Source organism: Notolepis coatsorum (assembly GCF_963971535.1).
Source record: "Notolepis coatsorum genome assembly, chromosome: 17".
NCBI lineage: Eukaryota > Metazoa > Chordata > Actinopteri > Aulopiformes > Paralepididae > Notolepis > Notolepis coatsorum.
This window is the reverse complement of record NC_140181.1, coordinates 96,748,744-96,768,304: the sequence shown is the minus strand read 5'-3', so window position 1 is coordinate 96,768,304 and position 19,561 is coordinate 96,748,744. Positions and strand designations below refer to the sequence as shown.

General features: G+C 41.3%; 1 protein-coding gene across 5 annotated transcripts in view; it reads right to left on the bottom strand.

Annotated features, from left to right (window-relative positions):
- Positions 1 to 1,461: 1,461 nt before the first annotated feature.
- LOC311243404 (glucose-6-phosphate 1-dehydrogenase) overlaps positions 1,462 to 19,561 on the bottom strand; it is a 38,791-nt gene continuing 20,691 nt past the window's right edge. For all 5 annotated transcript variants that reach the window (XM_084332624.1, XM_084332625.1, XM_084332627.1 and 2 more), the window contains 8 exons: positions 18,793 to 18,951; positions 15,134 to 15,259; positions 14,076 to 14,169; positions 9,388 to 9,574; positions 7,245 to 7,480; positions 6,482 to 6,558; positions 5,707 to 5,799; positions 1,462 to 4,073 (listed from right to left, as the gene is read on the bottom strand). In XM_084332624.1, the coding sequence (XP_084188750.1) occupies positions 3,983 to 4,073; positions 5,707 to 5,799; positions 6,482 to 6,558; positions 7,245 to 7,480; positions 9,388 to 9,574; positions 14,076 to 14,169; positions 15,134 to 15,259; positions 18,793 to 18,951 (1,063 nt within the window). In that variant the 3' untranslated portion in view covers positions 1,462 to 3,982. The remainder of the gene's footprint in view (positions 4,074 to 5,706; positions 5,800 to 6,481; positions 6,559 to 7,244; positions 7,481 to 9,387; positions 9,575 to 14,075; positions 14,170 to 15,133; positions 15,260 to 18,792; positions 18,952 to 19,561) is intronic.

Genomic DNA, 19,561 nt, shown 5'->3' with positions numbered 1-19,561 from the left:
CTGTCAAAGTGCACCAGCATGCCCACCGGACCCCCCTAGAGGGGCCGAGGTTCACCCACCACCACAGTCTCACTAAATCCTGTGGGAAACACTGAGGATTCACATTTTTTTTACAGCTTGTGGGTAGGGCGTTCCACATTGTTGTGGCATAATTGCTAAACGTGTTTAGTCCCTTGTTTGTATGATAACAAGCCTTTTAGTTCATGGTTCAAAGTAATGGGAAAAGGGTGCTAGCTCGCCATCAATCAGAAGCTAGCCACAAGACTTGCATTCACGCTCTCCAGCACACAGCCTCCCTGCCTGGCACAACAACCACAACAGTAGGGTCACAGTCAGGACAGTAGGCTCTACAAGTAGGCTCCCTTAAAACGCAAACGCTATTAAAAAAAATACAGTGGAAGTTAAAATAAGAATATGACTTGGCCTGAGAAAAAGTTTAGTCAGGAGATTTTTTTTGCTTTAATCCCTGGTTTGCTATTTCCACATTGCTGTAGGACATGAGTTGTTAAACCTTGCTGTAGGACATGCAAGTTGTTAAACCTCCTTTCTTTCAAGTTCTGTTTTAGTAAGTGCTCTATTGCTTACTGCCCGAGTAGCTATTCATAGTATTCATTACGTGTTGTGCCATGACAAGGCGCAATACGACGGCTCACTGCTGCCACCCATTTTATTAATCACCCGTTTGTGACCAAGATGTTGGTGGTACAGTAGCTACGTTTTGTAACAGATTTGTCACTCAATCATTCAAGCCTACAATTTCCATTTTGTACACAATAATTTGGCAGTTTGAGAGTTCAGTGCATTGCTCAAGGGCACGTAAGTAGAGATGGTGGGCACCGTAGATGTATTACCAGCAACCCTTCAGTCACACGCTCTGGAATACACCCTCCTGTCAGTGCCAGGGATCGAACCAGCAACCTTGTGGTTACTGTCGGGCGTCTTCCATCCTGCGACACTCCACCCAATGCAAGACGCCTGATCTGTCACTAAGTGGGAGTTGTTCAATATATAGAACGAGTACTTGGTTTCTTTTGTTTGATTTATTGTGAGGTTTCTTCTTGACCTCACAAGAACACTTGTCCAGCCCATGGGGACATTGACGTGTGTTTGCGGGCTTTACAAATAAATTTGAATTGAATGCCTACTCTGCTCCGTGTAAAATAATATGAAAAGCAATAAACACAAAAACATACACCTTAATATACAAAAAGAAAAGCTAATGAATACTGTGAAAAAATACAATATACAGTGTCTAAAAATACCTCGGAGGGTAATCAGTATGGTATAGTTGGGGTGTGTTGTGGAAGGTACAAATTCAAGTTATGAGTTGGTGTTCAGTAGGTGCACAATCTGTGGGAAGAAACTTCTTGAACCTGCTGGTCCTGGTCTAGATCCTGTGGTTAAGAAACTACTAAAAAAAACAAGCCTCAAAACAAATCAATAGAGTTGAACAAGTTGCAAAATAAGACTCGTTTATTGCAGTTTGTGGAAACATCATTGATAGCTTTACATGTGAATACGCAGTCTACAACAGAGTACAGTATGTCATTCTAAAGATGGCATGGTCTGTAGTTATGTGGTAGACTTAGCTGCTGCCTAATCTATTCGAAATCTGGAATGACATCAGTAACTTAAATAAGACTGGAAAAATGTAAACAAAAAGGAATGAAAGTCAATGCAGGAGGTCAACAGGCAGACAAGACTGAGATCAACTGTAAGAAGCATGTTAAGACTGTTCCGAGTACGAACGCTATAAACGGCCTGTAAGTGGAAGAAAGAAACCTTAACTTAACCCACACGGCATCAATAAGTAGAACTACACAATCGTGATCTCCTTGGTCCAGAAGCAAAAGATGAGTACATGAATAGTAAAAAGAAAAGATCCCAGTAAATGTGACTACAGCAGTGGTTCTCAAACTACGGGTCGTGACCCAAAGTGGGGTCGTGGGTAGGTGACAGCGGGGTCGCACATTATTTAAATGTTTTTTATGTTCTGGCAACATATTTTGGCTAAATATACGCCTAGTTTTCTAAATGTGTATTGATAACATAGTGCTGTAATTACATTTTCTAATAAATATGCATGATCAAGTTCAACAACATGTGCTTTTATTTTGATATTCCTTAATGCCACGTTGAAATTACGCGATACATTAAGTGTGGGGTCGCCAAAGAAAATCCTAAATAAAATGGGGTCGTGGTATAAAAAAAATTGAGAACCCCTGGACTACAGTATTACAATCACATTGGTTATTATAATGAAACGACATTAGCGGGTCGTCTGGTTTTGTTACCGGTACAGAACCTAGTCGGTGACCACGGCTGTGAGTGTACCGTGCTGCTCTGCTCTCCCCTTGTTCAGTACAGAACCTACAGTCGGTGACCACGGCTGTGAGTGTACCGTGCTGCTCTGCTCTCCCCTTGTTCAGTACAGAACCTACAGTCGGTGACCACGGCTGTGAGTGTACCGTGCTGCTCTGCTCTCCCCTTGTTCAGTACAGAACCTACAGTCGGTGACCAGGGCTGTGAGTGTACCGTGCTGCTCTGCTCTCCCCTTGTTCAGTACAGAACCTACAGTCGGTGACCAGGGCTGTGAGTACCGTGCTGCTCTGCTCTCTCTGTTCCCCCAGTGGCTCAATTCCAGCCACGCTTCCTTCCACCATCCTGACTAAACTCACACCCAATTAAAACCTGATGCACGGCAGTCCCGCTTGGAGCCAGTTTACAGTCTAATAGGAGCCAGTTTAGAGAGAAAACTATTTAAGATGAACATTATAGGATGCCACGGTGAGATGTATTGTTCTTCCCCCTTCTCCTACAGTCCACTGTCCAAAAGAGGAAGTAAACTCACCGGTGCGTTTACTAGTATTTTCCCTTAACATTTTGAATAAATAATATATTATTGTTCCCCCCGTGTTTTTCTGTCTTTTATAAATAACCGAATTTCTTTGGAAAAAAGAAGTTTAAACGTTTAATTGGACGGCATCTGTGCTGCCTTGTTTATTCACTGTGTCCATGGAAACAACTTGTTTATTCACTGTGTCCATGGAAACAACTTGTTTATTCACCGTGTCCATGGAAACAACTTGTTTATTCACTGTGTCCATGGAAACAACTTGTTTATTCACTGTATCTTATGAAAACGACTTGTTTATTCACTGTGTCCATGGAAACAACTTGTTTATTCACTGTGTCTTATGGAAACGACTTGTTTATTCACTGTGTCCATGGAAACAACTTGTTTATTCACTGTGTCCATGGAAACGATGATGAAAGCAGCCATAAAGGTATAGTTTCCTTACGCAAAAAATATAATGTTTTACTTTTCTGATAACTACTACTAATCACTGCATAACTAATGTTCAGACAAGCTTCGTTTTTGGTTATTTGTGATACTCTGTATACACACAATTCAACATTATATCAGCATTTTCTTTTAACCTAATTTAGTCGCGCATGTCCAGATTTGGTACAGATTTTGAAACATTTGTTGCTATGGCAGTAGCATGGCAATACTGAAGCGCTACAACCAGAACGAACAACAATTTAAATCCCAGAAGCATTAATTATTAAAACATTATTCTTCCCTGGCTACACCCGTACCGTATAATGTGCTACTGTACAATGACCTATGAGCAAATGACACTTAATTGTAATATAACTTAGCCATATAATTTTATACATAAAACAAATATAGTTCAGTGGTCTGGTGAACTGGCGCCAGGGAACTGCAAAGAGCAACACGTCCTAACCCCGAGCACTGGGCCATGTTCATATAAATCTCTAAATAATATCATTCCCACATTATTTCCAAGTCTCTTTCCTGTCTGCTACTATGATGGATCCACGGAGTGGAAACCGCACTTGACCACAAGAAAATACTCAAAAAGTATTGAAAACACGACACTGCTCACTTAACCTGCTGCACCCCTCCCCTCTGACCCATGACCCCTCCCTCCACTCGCCTCCTGGCCGTCGCCTCTCACAGTCTGTGGGGGTTGACCCATTTGTAAGTGCCTTCGTAACGGAATCCAACCTTCTTCGTGAGCTCGTCCGCTTCTACCGGGCCGCGACTGAGGAAGGAGAGCATCCCGTTCAGAATCAGAATGTTCTGGACTTGGACCGTAATAATAATAATAATAATAATAATAATAATAATAATAATAATAAAGCATTTTATTTAAAGGCTCCATTCAAAGCACCCAAGGTCGCCGTACAGGGTTAGAAACAAATACAATTACACAGTAAAAACACAATATTACAGAGTTATACATAGGGGAGCAGTTATAATAAACTTAAAATGAAAGTGAATATGCCAGAATGAACAGATGTGTTTTGAGACGGGAAACAAAGGTGGGGAGGTTATCTATTGCACGGATTTCTTGTGGGGGAATTCCAGAGGCGGGGGGCACAGCGGGAGAAGGCTCTGGATCCCATGGTAGTCAGACAGGAAGGGGGAGTGACAAGTTGGAAGGAAGAGGAGGATCTGAGTGACCGAGAGGGAGTGTAGGACTGGAGAAGTTCTGTGAGATAAGGAGGGGCTAGGTTATGGAGGGCCTTGAAGGTGAGATACTTTGTAGTCAGTGCGTGACTTAACAGGCAGCCAGTGGAGTTGGAGGAGAACAGGAGTGATGTGGTTGGTGGAGGGAGTTCTAGTGATAATTATGACGTCTGAGTTTTGGACCAGTTGGAGTAATAAGATAAGATATTCCTTTATTTGATCCCTTTGGGGAAATTCAGGCATCATAGCAGCATGGGGGAGGGGAGGTAAATGTACATGGTAATAGTAGAAGACATAATACGGGTAATAAAATTATAGTACAGTAGAAAGTAAAAAAAAGTAGTGTAAACAATATAATTAACTCTTGAGTATACACATAATGAGCAAGTAGGCAGTGTAATCAAGGTGCAGATGAGGGTCTGTATGCCCCATCAGTTATATTATGCATTACAATAAATATAGTTACAATGGTCACTAGAATCTGAATATTATACTATGAGTAAGTAAGTATACAGTATACGGGGGGGGCAGGTGGCGCACAGAGATTACGTTCGTCACCAACACCGGGAGACACTAGGATTCGCCTGTTCGAATCCAGCTCCCGGCGTTGTTATCAGCTTGGCTGGCCTCTCACACTGATACAATTGGCTGTATCAGGGGGTGGGAAAGCTGAAGGGTGGGTCCTGGGCGTTGTGGACAGCGACCCCTACAGTTCGGTCGGGGCGCCTGCTCAGCGAGGGTTGGAACTGAGGAGAGATAGTGTGGCCTCCCACACGCTACACTCTCCCCGGTGAGAACCTGCGCGGCCAGGTTGGCCTGCCCCAGGCTGCACATGCGTCGGAGGAAAGCATGTGACAGTCTCCGGTCTCCCGGACCAACAGTAGGGGAAAGTATGCAACAACCAGGAAGGGTGGGATGGGAGAAAAATCGGGAAAAAGGAGGGGAAGAAAGATAAGAAAAAAAAAGAAAAAAAAAAGTATACAGTATACACGGGTGCAGTATGCATATACGTTCTACGTTGTCCGTTTAGGTGGGAGTCAAGACACAATGGACCTGTCTCAAACCCTGCCCTCTTTTCTTGATCATCCAATCACAGCTGTCGCTTACCTCAGACTTCCTCGTACAAACAAAGTTTGAGATAGGTCTAATAATGGAGGACAAATTAAGGAGGAGAATTGATCATCACAGAAAAGAAATACTCTTACGTTCCATATCTGTAAGTGGTGGGCTGAATCTTCTCCCTCTCTATCTGATGAAGGATCGGTGTGAAGATCCTCCAGGCCTCCCTCAGCTCATCACTGGACAGAAGCAGGGAATGTAAGGAGGGAATGGTAACTTGCATTTATATAGCAGCTTTTATCCAAAGCGCTTTAAAAACGTATGTCTCACATTCACTTATTCACTCACACACCGATGGCGGAGGTGCCGACCCGCTCACCGGGAGCAGTTAGGGGGTTAAGTGTCTTGCTCAAGGACACTTTCACGCACTTCAGGGAGGAGCCAGAATCGAACCGGGAACCTTCTGATTACCAGATGACCGCTGTACCTCCTGAGCCCTGTTGTTGAACCTAACTTAATTTATCTTATTCAATTAAAAGTCATTGCCAATGGTCAGGGGACTCTAAAGACACTTTCCCTATAGACCTTTTCAGAAGTATTCTGTTGCCAGGGGAACAGCGCTGGCCCCGATTTACTTCCTGTCAGCAACTGTATTAATAAACATTGCAACAGGAAACACAAAATGGGGCCTATTTAGAAATGTTTATGTTGTCAAGTTAGAAAAGGTCTATATAATAAAATGTGCCACACGGGCAGTGACTACCGGTACATCTTACAGCTCCATCTAGTGGCGTAAAATTATATTACACGGGTGGTCTCGTTCACAATATACACACAGTGGGATGATGGACTGTCGCAACAGATGACTTGTTTTCATAGACTGGGCCAGTAGACGGTAGCAGGAGCAACAAGGAGACTGACCTGCGCACAAAGTGCATCTGGCTGCCACAGAAGACATCCAGGATGAGGCGCTCGTAAGCGTCAGGCAGCTTTACATCCTGAGGACACATGTCACACACAGGTGGTTGGTGCTAGCATCAAATGGTACATTTCTCTGCGCTTAACCCTTTCACTACCAAATGGTTAACCCTTTCACTGCTACAATACAGAAGGTTAACCCTTTCACTACCACACTACAGAAGGTTAACCCTTTCACTACCACACTACAGACGGTTCGGGTTAACCTTCTGTATTGTCGCAGAGAAAGGGTTAACCTTCTGTAGTGTGGTAGTGAAAGGGTTAACCTTCTGTATTGTAGCAGTGAAAGGGTTAACCATTTGCTGTGTGGCAGTGAAAGGGGTTAACCTTCTGTATTGTCGCAGTGAAAGTGTTAACCATTTGTTGTGTGGCAGTGAAAGGGGTTAACCTTCTGTAATGTCGCAGTGAAAGGGGTTAACCTTCTGTAATGTCGCAGTGAAAGTGTTAACCATTTGGTAGTGTGGCAGTGAAAGGGTTAACCTTCTGTATTGTCGCAGTGAAATGGTTAACCTTTTGTCGTGTGGCAGTGAAATGGTTAACCTTCTGTATTGTCAGAGTGAAAGGGTTAACCATTTGTATTGTCGCAGTGAAAAGGGTTAACCTTCTGTATTGTGGCAGTGAAAGGGTTAACCATTTGTATTGTCGCAGTGAAAGGGGTTAACCTTCTGTATTGCGTCAGTGAAAGGGTTAAGGAGCACCGTCTTGCCCTGTATCTGCTCTTGTAGGTGAGGTCCAGCTCCGTCTCCTCTGGGCTGAAGTAGACCCCCGGCTTCTTGCTCATCATCTTGGCGTAGACGGCCTCGTTGGGCTGCACGCGCACCACCAGCTCGTTCCGGCGACACTGCTTCCCGAAGATGTCCCCAGGGACGTCCGTGAACTGGAGCCGCACCTCGGCTTTCCGCTCGTTCAGGGCCTTGCCGCAGCGGAGGATGAAAGGGACGCCTACGGGTGGAAACGGGGGAGTTGAGTGGAAGATTCCAGGGTTCCCACAGACATTGCAGTACTTTTGCAATGATTCGTTACGGCGCAATCAATACTTCCATGCGTTCGGGACCTCCATGTTTTGGGGGTATTCATCAGAAAAATCGGATCCGGGATTCGGCTCCCATCAGTCGGGCAAGAACTGCGGGTTTTCAGCCTCTCTCCTCTCTCCTGGAGCTTAAGGGGGAGCCGCGCTCGGCCAATCAGAGAAACGCGGAAGGCGCTCGGCCAATCAGAGAAACGCGGAAGCGCATGTTGGTTGCCTAAAGTGTTCACGCACCTGGGAGTACCAGAGGGTTGGGGGGGTTCACCACATCACAGAGACAATTCACATAGTGTCAAGTTGTCAAAAATGTAAAACCAAGGTGGTTTTCATACTGTACATAGCATGGTGTGGACTTTACAAACCTTTTGTTCAGTATCATTTTGACCAGTGTGAAAACATCAAATGATTCTAAAAAAAGTTTGCAAAAAAAAAAAGATGGGCGTCCCAGTCCATTCGAATATAAACCTCATTTGGGTGTCAGACAATTGTATGGCCTCATAAAGTCAGAGCCCCATTCATCGTCTATGGAACAGCCCCCGATGTTACACCCCAGTGACATCACCGATGGGAGGGTTCTCTTTCTGACGTCTAGCTTTAGGAGAGAGTGGTGCGTGTTCAAACACTGACCGAACTGTCCCGGGGAACTAAAATGGGGTCATTCCCCTTTAACTACACCTGAATGTCTTGGAATTTAAATAATATATATATCGTATCTATACATAATACCTTAACTACTCTTACTAGTTACGCTGCTAGCCAGTATGACTGACCATATTGTCTTTATACCTGTATCACTGTACATATTAATAATACAACTATGTACATACATCTGATTAGCACTATACTCAGTAGTACTCATTTATATATTTTATACACCGTTTCATCACCTGTACATTACTATTACACTTTACTGTTACATTTGCACTCTGGTTGGATACAAAACCTATTTTCATTGTGCTGTACTAGAACCGTGCCCTGAGAGAGGGAACTGCGCCCTGAGAGGGAGGTTTGCCCTGAGAGGGAGGTTTGCCCTGAGTGGGAGGTTCGAAGGGTCAAAGTGGGTATCAAACAAGAGGGAAGACTGTCGGGTTTTAAACTGTGGATACCAAACAGAAAGACGACTTTGAACTGTTAAACAGTAATCCAGAACTATTTTATTGCACTGTAAAAAACTGATTTTATAGTATGTCTGCACTTTATGTGCTCATTTCATCATTCATATCTTTTCTATTCTACTAAAACTCAATCAAACCATAAACAAGGTGGCCTGTTGGGATGTTAGATCCTAATGTGAAAAACTGTGATTTTATATGTCTGCTCATTTTACCCTTGATATAATTTGACTTATTTTTACTTTTATCTCTACGCCCCACTATCCGCTGGGTGCATACTCTGACCTTTATCATGTTTTGTAACAGATTATAGAAATTCCAGAAGCCTATTGGAACGTGAGGTTCTGATATGATTTGATTAATATATCTGCATTATTTTATCCCACTTTATGCTTTGCTGCTTGTTTTACACCGATTTTATGTCTTATTTCTTACTGATGTAAAGCACTTTGAACTGCAATCCCCATGTATGAAAGGTGCTATACAAATAAAGTTATTATTATTATTATTAATACATTTGAACCTAATTATGTGAAATGATTCAACGGTAGACAATGGACAGCAGGTGCCCCTCCCCCTCCCCCTCCTGCTCCTGCTCCACCATATTTCTGGAGAGTTATCAGGGCCTTCATACTTGTTCATACTTCACTGTTCATACTTTTTGCACATTTAAAGACCTTTCTGGTTCTGGTTCTGAGAGCGATCCTTACCATCCCAGCGCTCGTTGTGCACGTAGAGCACAGCTGTGGCGAAGGTGGCCTGGTTGGACCCTTTAGGGACAGTGGGGTCATCTAGGTAACCCAGCTTGGCGTCCCCCTCTCCCTCGGGGTCGCCCACGTACTGGCCCAACACCACGTCCGACAAGGTCACTGGAGCGATGCACTTCAGCACTTTCACCTGCAGAGGGCGCAAATGGAGAATGAGGGAAAACACGAAACCAACTGCTGTCCCGTTTTCCCTCAAGTCACGTATTGTTGTGCTAGTTACTGAAAAATAGTAACTCAGTTACTTTACTAGTTACTTCATTTCAAAGTAACTTCGTTACTGTACTAGTTACTTACACCCAAAAGTAATGAGTTACTGTGAAAAGTAACTATTTAGTTATAAAAAAAATGGGACAAGGGACTAAACACGTTTCGCAATTATGCCACAACAATGTGGAATGCCCTACCCAAAGCTAGGGGTAACAGTACTGTATATTTGAATACCGTTTATGTCACAAATGTATCAGTACTAAATACCTATATGTCCCTATGCCATAAATGTCATGTATGTTGTGTATGTCATAAATGTCTATATGAATTGAAAATGGGGGACCCTGATGGAAACAAGACAAACGTCTTTCTCAGGTCTGCATCCCCTTAACAATTGTATGTATTGAGCCGTACTGTATTGTACCCATTCTGCAATCTGTTAAATAAAGTTTTCATTCATTCATTCATTCATTCACCATCTTGCAAGTTGCAACGTTGTTTAAGATATCAATCAAAGCATTGCAACGTTAGAATAGTTAGGATATCAATTGTGCATGAAAGGACTATATTTATATTGTTTGATTAGTATTATGAGATTCCCTGGCAGATTTCGTACAGTCAAAATCCGTTGATCAACTTGAGTTTCAGTGAACACATTGCACTCACCAAAGTCTGCGGTGGTCGAGATGTAGTAACGTTACGTTAGTCCAGTTGACTCCAGCAGCGCCTCAAACATGTTCTTTATCTCGTTTCCATGTTGTATATTAATTATCTCTCCAAGTAGTTGCTAAATGGTTTGTTAAGTTTGTTACTGCATTCTTTTTATGTAGATTCATAGCGAGCGTTTGTTTTGTTTACAATAGAGAGGGTCTATTTCTTTCCGTAGCCGCATTTCTGGTTTGCGCATTTCTGATTGGCCAGTGGCCACTGACTGACGCTCTCTGGTCAGAGAACGTCAGAGAACGTCAGTCAGTGGCCAATCAGAAATGCGAAAACGAGAAATGCGGCTACGGAAAGAAATAGACGCTCTCTATTGTAAACAAAACAAACTCAGGCGAAATCAAACGGAGTTAGGAGGACGCTCGCTATGAATCTACATAAAAAGAACGCAGTAACGAACTAACAAACCATTTAGTAACGGTAACAGCGTTACTGAATTTAAAAAGTAATGCGTTAGAGTACTAGAACGGCAAAAAGTAACTTCGTTACTGTAACGCGTTACTTTGTAACGCGTTAGTCCCAACAGTATTACTGACAAATAATTATATACTACTATATCATCTCTTTACTACTATATCATCTCTTTACTACTATATCATCTCTTTTCTACGATATCATCTCTTTACTACTATATCATATCTTTACTACTATATCATCTCTTTTCTACTATATCATCTCTTTACTACTATATCATATCTTTACTACTATATCATCTCTTTTCTTACTACTATAGTAAGTAGTAGTAGTAAGTCATTTTTCTTTTACTACTATATCATCTCTTTTTTACTACTGTAGTAGTAAGTAGTTTTTTTACTACTATATAATCTTTTTACTACTATATCTCTTTTTTACTACTACTATACCATACATTCTTTTTACTACTATATCATCTATTTTTTACTACTATATCATCGCTTTACTACTATATCATCTTTTTACTACTACTATACCATACATTCTTTTTACTACTATATCATCTATTTTTTACTACTATATCATCGCTTTACTACTATATCATTTTTTGTACTACTATATCATCTTTTTAACTACTATATCATCTCTTTTACTACTACTATACCATACATTCCTTTTACTACTATATCATCTCTTTACTACTATATCATCTCTTTTACTATATAATCTTTTTTACTACTATATCATATTTATTTTTACTACTATATCAACTCTTTACTAGTGACTCTCTGTGTCTCTCTTAAAGGATAACTCCACTTTTTTTTTTAATTAGCTTATTTAACATCTTCCCTGGAGTTAGACAAGAAGATGCATACCTTTTTTGTCTCTGTGCGTGCATTTTAGCTTTGGGAATAGACGCTCCGTTAGCATAGCTTAGCTTCATCACTGGAAGTGGGGGAGGACAGTAGCCTTACAGTGCCTTACAGTGTATTGCAAGGTCTGACATTGACCAAACTTGATATGCATGACCTTGGTGGGCTCTAGGTCAACTCCTGAAAAGGGGGTCAATGTCAGACCTTGCAATCAAAAGTTAGGGGCGCACTGAAATTATGGCAAGGGTTATTAGCCCCCTAACTTTTGATTGCAAAGTCTGACATTGACCCCCTTTTCAGGAGTTGACCTAGAGCCCACCAAGGCAGGGATTAAAGCAAAAAAAAATCTCCTGACTGAACTTTTTTTCAGGCCAAGTCATATTCTTATTTTAACCTCCACTGTATTTCTTTTTAATAGCGTTGGCGTTTTAAGGGAGCCTACTTGTTTCGGTTTAGTCGATAATCCAATGTACAGTTACCCCCCCACCCCGCCTACCCAACCCTCCCCCCAACCACCTCCAATGTACAGTCCCCCCCCCCTCCACCCAACCTACCCAACCTCCTCCAATGTACAGTTTCTTCATCAAATGTATATACTCTCTTTTTTAGACTATTGTATTTCACAAACAATACTGTATTTGTAAATCTGGTATGTCATAATCATAAATGTATAGATGTAGCAGTATTATCTATCTGTATGTCATGTATGTCATATATGTTATGATGAATTGAAAATGGGGGACCCTGATGTAAACAAGAGGAAAGTCTTTCTCTGGTCTGCACCCCCTTAACAATTGTATTGAGCTGTACTGTATTGTACCCATTCTGCAATCTGTTATAACAATCAATCAATATTTAACAGATTGCAGATATATAGGTTATATAGGATATATAGGTTTAGGATTGCAGGTATATAGTAATGATTGCAGATATATAGGTTATATAGGATATATAGGTTAATATAAGATTGCAGGTATATAGTAATGTTACATTTGTGACATATACGATATGCAAATATAGAGTACTGTTACCCATAGATCCTAACAGATTATATACATTATGATGGGGAGGAGACTGTACATTAGGGTGGGTGGGAGAAAAAAGATACATACATGGAGAGAATATACAGTGGGGAGGAGACCGTCTATAGATACACCTGTGTGATGTTGATATTTGTACTGTGAAGTAACACGACAATGACAAATGTGTTGTTTCTGTTTTTCTTTTTGACATAGTTGCGGAACACGGAACAAGTTAACAACTCACCACCGTCTACAGTCCCTGCATCATACTGTAGCCTGGCCAGTCTCTTGAAATACTGCTATCTTCAAACTTCCATTCCTCTCGACACTTTCTTTTGTTGGGTGGTGCCGCTCATCCTTTTCGTCTGAGAACACTGTGTTTTCTTTTTAGTGGCCAGCTTACTCCTTCCATTAACGTTATTATGCTGACGTTAGCTAATAACTATGTGTTGGGGATAATGGTTCCGCACGGACCATATTGTTTGTTACATTGCTGTCGGCAAACTCGCTCAGAGTGTCAACAGAGTGTTGACGTTAAGTTGATGTTAGCTGCTAGCTGGCTACCCAAATCCACAACAGCCAGGCAGCCAACCGTACAAAATACAGTCTCAGCCAATCACATCGATTTGTACAGTTAGTTAGCTCCACTCCATTGCAAAGTAAAAGTTAGCCAGCCAGGACAGCCCGTATTAGCAAGCTACAGTTACAGTAACGTTAGCCACCCGAAGATCGGTAGCTAGCTAACGTTAGCCACAGCTTCAAAAACGAATTTCAATTATGTTATGAGCTATCAGCTAGCCAGCTAGATAACGTTAGAAAACGCCTCGTGTAGTAAACTAAAGTGAATAGTTTACTGGGCCATTGTTTAATGCTTCAGTGGTGTTAAAAGAGGACCTGCACGCTTGCTATCTTCGGTGCAAATGATACGGGTCTGTGACAAGACAGGTCTGTGAGGGGGAGGGCACTGTGAGCAGCGTGTGTGCATCAAGCTCACGTTTGATTGGTTAGAATGGTCAAAATGCCCTACGCATCTACAAATCATATTATACCAGGTAGCCAATTCCGTCAGACTCCAAATCAAATTGACGGAAAAAAAATTAAAAAAGACTGAAATCCGTCTGGAGACGGAACGCTTTAATGCATGCCACCAAGGTCATGCATATCAAGTTTGGTCAATGTCAGACCTTGCAATACACTGTAAGGCACTGTAAGGCTACTGTCCTCCCCCACTTCCAGTGATGAAGCTAAGCTATGCTAACGGAGCGTCTATTCCCAAAGCTAAAATGCACGCACAGAGACAAAAAAGGTATGCATCTTCTTGTCTAACTCCAGGGAAGATGTTAAATAAGCTAATTTAAAAAAAAAGTGGAGTTATCCTTTAACAATGTTCTTTTACCTTTTCGTCTCGCACGTCGTCGCTGCTGGTGGAAGCTGGCTTCTCCATGGCAACCAGAGAGAGTATCTGGAGCAAGTGGTTCTGCATGACATCACTGACCAATGAGACACAAGAGAGAGTGGGAGACGGAGGTGTTAATACGGAGGAGTCGATTGGCTCTCAAACACCGCCCTGTTTTCTTGATCTTCCAATCACAACTGTTGCTTCCTCCTCATGCCCAATAGGCACATTTATCTTGCAGTGAGAAATCAATATGAGGGTTTTTCCAATAAATACTAGATACAGATTTAATGTGTACAATTATTGAAATTACAATGGAAAAATGATCCACAAAGTTTATAATTGAACAGGCGAATGCATATGATCCACCATCATCTCTCAAATGCATCATAACATTTAACATCAAATCAGAAAGGCTTATTGATACATTACATAAAACATTTGTCTGGCAGTGAGTAATCAATACAAGGGTTTTATCGATAATACATACAGATTTAATGTTTACAATTGCACAGGTACAGTTCAGGAGCTTCTTGAGTACACTACACTCTACGATCACTCAAAATCACATCTTCAGGGTTCCCACAGACATTGCAAAATGAAATTCAAGGACTTTCAAGTACTTTTCCAAGCACCATTCTTCATTTAAAAGGGCATTTAAAATGATCCAATTCACTTTTAAATGCGTTTTGCTTTGTATTGGAAAAAAAATCGGATCCAATATTTATGGCTTTCTGACAATTAGTTACACTTTAGATTAAAAAAAATGCAATTTCTTGATTCAGAACAATTGTATCATGGATGAACAAAACTTTCAATGCGAATGGTTGATTTGAATTCCAAGGACTTTTTAAGCACCTTGTTAAAAAATTGGCTGTTTTCAACGAATTCCAGGCCTTTACTTTCTTTGTCAAAAATCAAGCACTTTAAGTCATTGAGACCCTGTGCGAACCCTGCGACTTGCACATTATCAGATTAGAAACACAATGCAAAACGCTGCACTGCCAGTCAGTCAGTCTGCAGCGGGGGGGGACCGGTACGTGAAGGTTTCTCCTCACCGGATGATGCCGAAGTCGTCGAAATAGCCTCCTCGTCCCTGGGTGCCGAAGGGCTCCTTGAAGGTGAGCACCACGCAGGCCACGCTGTCCCGGTTCCAGATCGGCCCGAAGATACGGTTCCCAAACCTGCCACACAGAGGCGCTCATCAGCAGCGTCTCATCAGCTGTCTCTGATGAGGTACATTTATTTCACACACTACTTTTGTTGCTGTTCTGTACAGTGTCCAGTAGGGCTGGGCGATTCTTGCTCAAATGTGAATCACGATTTTTCTCTCTAAGAATTGAGATCACGATTCTCTCACACGATTCTTATTTTTTTCAATAAAAATAATTTATTCCACTCTTTAACACTTTGAGTGCCACGGACGCGTTTTGTCGTTAGTTCATGCCGACGGTTGAATGCCACCAACGCTATATAGCGTTTGTTTGTCGTATTTTTTTTTATTAGCGATTTGAATTCATATTTCATCAATCGAGCCTCACGCTAGTGCTGCAGACTCTCTCTGAGCTCCATTGGGAAAATACCGCCCCCTATCGTCTCTCCCTGTGTAACTGCACCCCATTGGATTAGACTGATGGGGGGGTGGGGTCCAGTTTCCTCATTTTACTTTTCCGTCAAGCCATCTGAAGAGACCGAAGTGATCGCCGAGCCGCAAAACAAAGTGGAATACATATTTACAGTACCCAACGCTGAATCAATAACGCGATCGATATTTGGAATGGCGATCAGGAATTGGAATAATCTTTTTCGAGAACATCTGATCTGAGGTAAGCAATTTATTTGACCAGTCTTGGGGTAATCGGTTCTATTTTCACAGAGATATCAGCGTTTGCCCCATGTGTGTGTGTGTGTGCTGATCAGGAAATGAGAATATATTTTTCAGATCGCTTCTCTACTATCGATAATCTAGCGTTTATTTGAAAACTATTCCTAAATAGGTCGAAAAATTTCAAAGTTTTTTATGTATTCCAGAATATTCCAGTAAATGCCGTTTATCACAGAATCTATATATTTTCCTGAAACTTTCAAGAAAACGAGGGCTTTTCAAAATGCTATAAAACGGAGATGAACCGATTAAAAAACAATCCGTTTCGACAATGTTGACTGCAAACAAGTCATTGATAAGCGACGGGCAGATTAGACACATAGCCATAATTTAAAACAGAGATTATGTGTTCACAACGCAATCATTGAAGTGGGTGGTGGCATTCAACCATGTTTTACCATGTTAATCAGTGGCAACCAAAGTGTTAAACACAACATAACATATCAAAGTGCTTGACTTAAACTTAAAAGTCTCTTGTAACATACAAAATAACTCAAGTCGGAATAGTCATCATTTAAAAAAGTTAAGTAAAAAAAAATATATATATATATACATTTGTTTGAATAAAAGAAATCGTCAAAATTTTTAAATGAGATTGCATAGGTCTATGAATTGAGATCGTGATTTTATTTCGATTAATCGCCCAGCCCTAGTGTCCAGTTACTTTATTGTCATTCCCTGTGTCTTATGTCTTTTTTTTTTTTTTAAACTCAATTTTTATTTGCATTTTTGTATTACAAGCATACAAACAACATCATATTTGAATATTATTATCCTCTCAGTCGGTCTTCCAGGTACATATTATATAGACATAATGTACAACACCGTTAAACAGACAAATTATAAAGAAAAAAAAAAAGAAAAAATGTAATACCCAAAAACAGAAATAATAAATACCGACTTAACACTTTGGCTGCCATGAAACGTCTTTAGACGTCATTGCCGGCCATGCTCAAGTTGCCGGAGGACGCTGTACAGCGTCCTTATATCAATATTTCAAAAATCTGCGATCGGATTCATATGTCCCCTCCGCTGGCCTGAGATCCACCAGCAGGACCCACTGAGCTCTCTGGCGGTTCAGGAGCGCCATCTGGTGGCCGATCGGCGCAATCGCTTAACAGGATGTGCCATAGAGGTTGTGCTAGACGTCCGTATTACTTCCGGGCACTCGCTATAGGTCCCGGGACTCTGGCTCGTCACGCTACACAGTGATCGATTGCCAATAACTCGATAAACAACATGATTTGGACGTATATACCATTATACAAGCTGGAGATGGACCGGGTAAATTTACATCCCATAATGATAAGATTTCTACTCTACGATGATCGCCCAACGGCGCGCGGAGACTGGGGTGAGTTTTAGCGTGTAACGTTACCGTCTTCGATACTAACTGCTATTATCAACATTTGACCCACATTAGATGATTGGTATAACGCTGCCCACGGAATTATAAACGCCCCCTAGCCCATCCGGTCAACATCAGATGACGTGTAGTAACTTCTAGAAGTACGTCTAGTTGGAATTTTTTATATCGCGCTGATTGCCATACAACTGTATTGCATCATCAATATAATGCATTTGGGGCTATAGATCACGTTCTGGAGAAAGCTGCAGAAAGAGATGAAAACATACTTATACATTAGACCATACTTTACTATGAATATGTGAATGAAAAAGTTTAACGTTGCTACACAATGAACAATACATATAGGACTTTGAATGGGCCCTAATAATGGCAATGTAGCAATAGAATTTAAAAAGTTATAGCCATGCAAAGAAGGGGTACTTCTCCATAGACAAATAGAGCCGGCAACCTATGGTATATCATGAATTTAACCCAAGGCAACCAAAGTGTTAAGCAAAAGTTCCACAGACATAAATAATAAATTGAAAAAACATAAAGCAATCGTCCTACCCAAATGATAGAGATAGAGATTACTAACTAAAGCAAAAATGTGTGACATGGGTTCAGAGACCCTCCTTGAACCTCTTTCCTCCTTTACCCTTCTCCCTCTTGTGTTGCATTTGTTTCTTCCTCTGTGATGTCGTTTTCGTTCCCCTTATAGTCCTCCCACTTTCCCCATCTTTCCCCAAATGTCTCTTCCTGTAACCTCAGCATGTGTGTTATCCTCTCCATATCCTGTATCTCTTCCACTATTCCTACCCATTGTGCTATTGTCGTGGGTCTTCCTTGTACCACAGTCTCGTTATTGCTTTTCTGGCCGCTATCAACATTATCTTTATTAAATATTTGTCCCCCCCTTGTATTCCCTCGTGTGTCAGGTCTCCTAAGTAAAGCACCAGTCCCGTTTGTGGTAATCCGTATCCTAGTATTCTGATCATTGCCTCCCCTATCTCCTCCCAATACTTGTATCTGCCTGGTTGAGATACGTTCACACTACTTGTCTGCCTGGTTGAGGTACGTTCACACTACTTGTCTGCCTGGTTGAGGTACGTTCACACTACTTGTCTGCCTGGTTGAGGTACGTTCACACTACTTGTCTGCCTGGTTGAGATACGTTCACACTACTTGACTGCCTGGTTGAGGTGCGTTCACACTACTTGACTGCCTTGTTGTAGCTTAAATTGGAAAACGTACATGTGGAAGCACTATTAATGTTGCCTCTCTTTTTCAAATGTAGCCAAGAGTAAAGACCCTAACCCTATCAAAACAGCAGTCAAAGTGTAAATTTTCAGCACACCTCTTTCTCGCATCATAAAAAATACTAAATCCTTTGACTTATTTAGTCGACTGAAAATTCCTCAATTCAAGGAACAGCCCTGGTTTTGGGCAGCGTGGCGCGTGCGTCTTAGGAGTCGTGTTTGTACCTGAGCACCATGAGGTTCTGCACCATCTCCTTGCCCAGGTAGTGGTCGATACGGTAGATCTGGTCTTCGGTGAAAAGGGAGGAGAGATGGGCGGAGAGCTCCTCCGAGGTCTGCAGGTCTCTGCCAAACGGCTTCTCCACGATCACCCTGTTCCAGCCTCTGTGCGGCGCACACACACACACACACACACGCGCACACACACACACGAGGAGGAGCAGGTCAGACATACTCAGTTAGCACAAGGCCATACTACTAATCACTCCTTATTAGAAAATACAATTGCACATTAATGAGAAACAATTTAGTTACAAAGGACCAGGACCATTCCTACCGAGAATGAGGGCTTGTTCTATTCGATTAGTGACATTATGAGATTACAGACTTTCGGGAAAAGCGACACACACACAGTAAACCCAGTTGAACACAGTAAGGAGAAAGGCATAGCGAGACCCACTGACTTTATATATCATATATAACTATCATGATATGAATTTATATTATCATAACAACCATCATGATATGAATGTATATATATCATAACTATTGTGATATGAATTTATATATCATATATAACTATCATGATATGAATTTATATATCATATACAACTATCATGATGTGAATTTATATATCATATACAACTATCATGATATGAATTTATATATCATATACAACTATCATGATATGAATTTATATATCATATACAACTATCATGATGTGAATTTATATATCATATAAAACTATCATGATATGAATTTAATATTATCATAA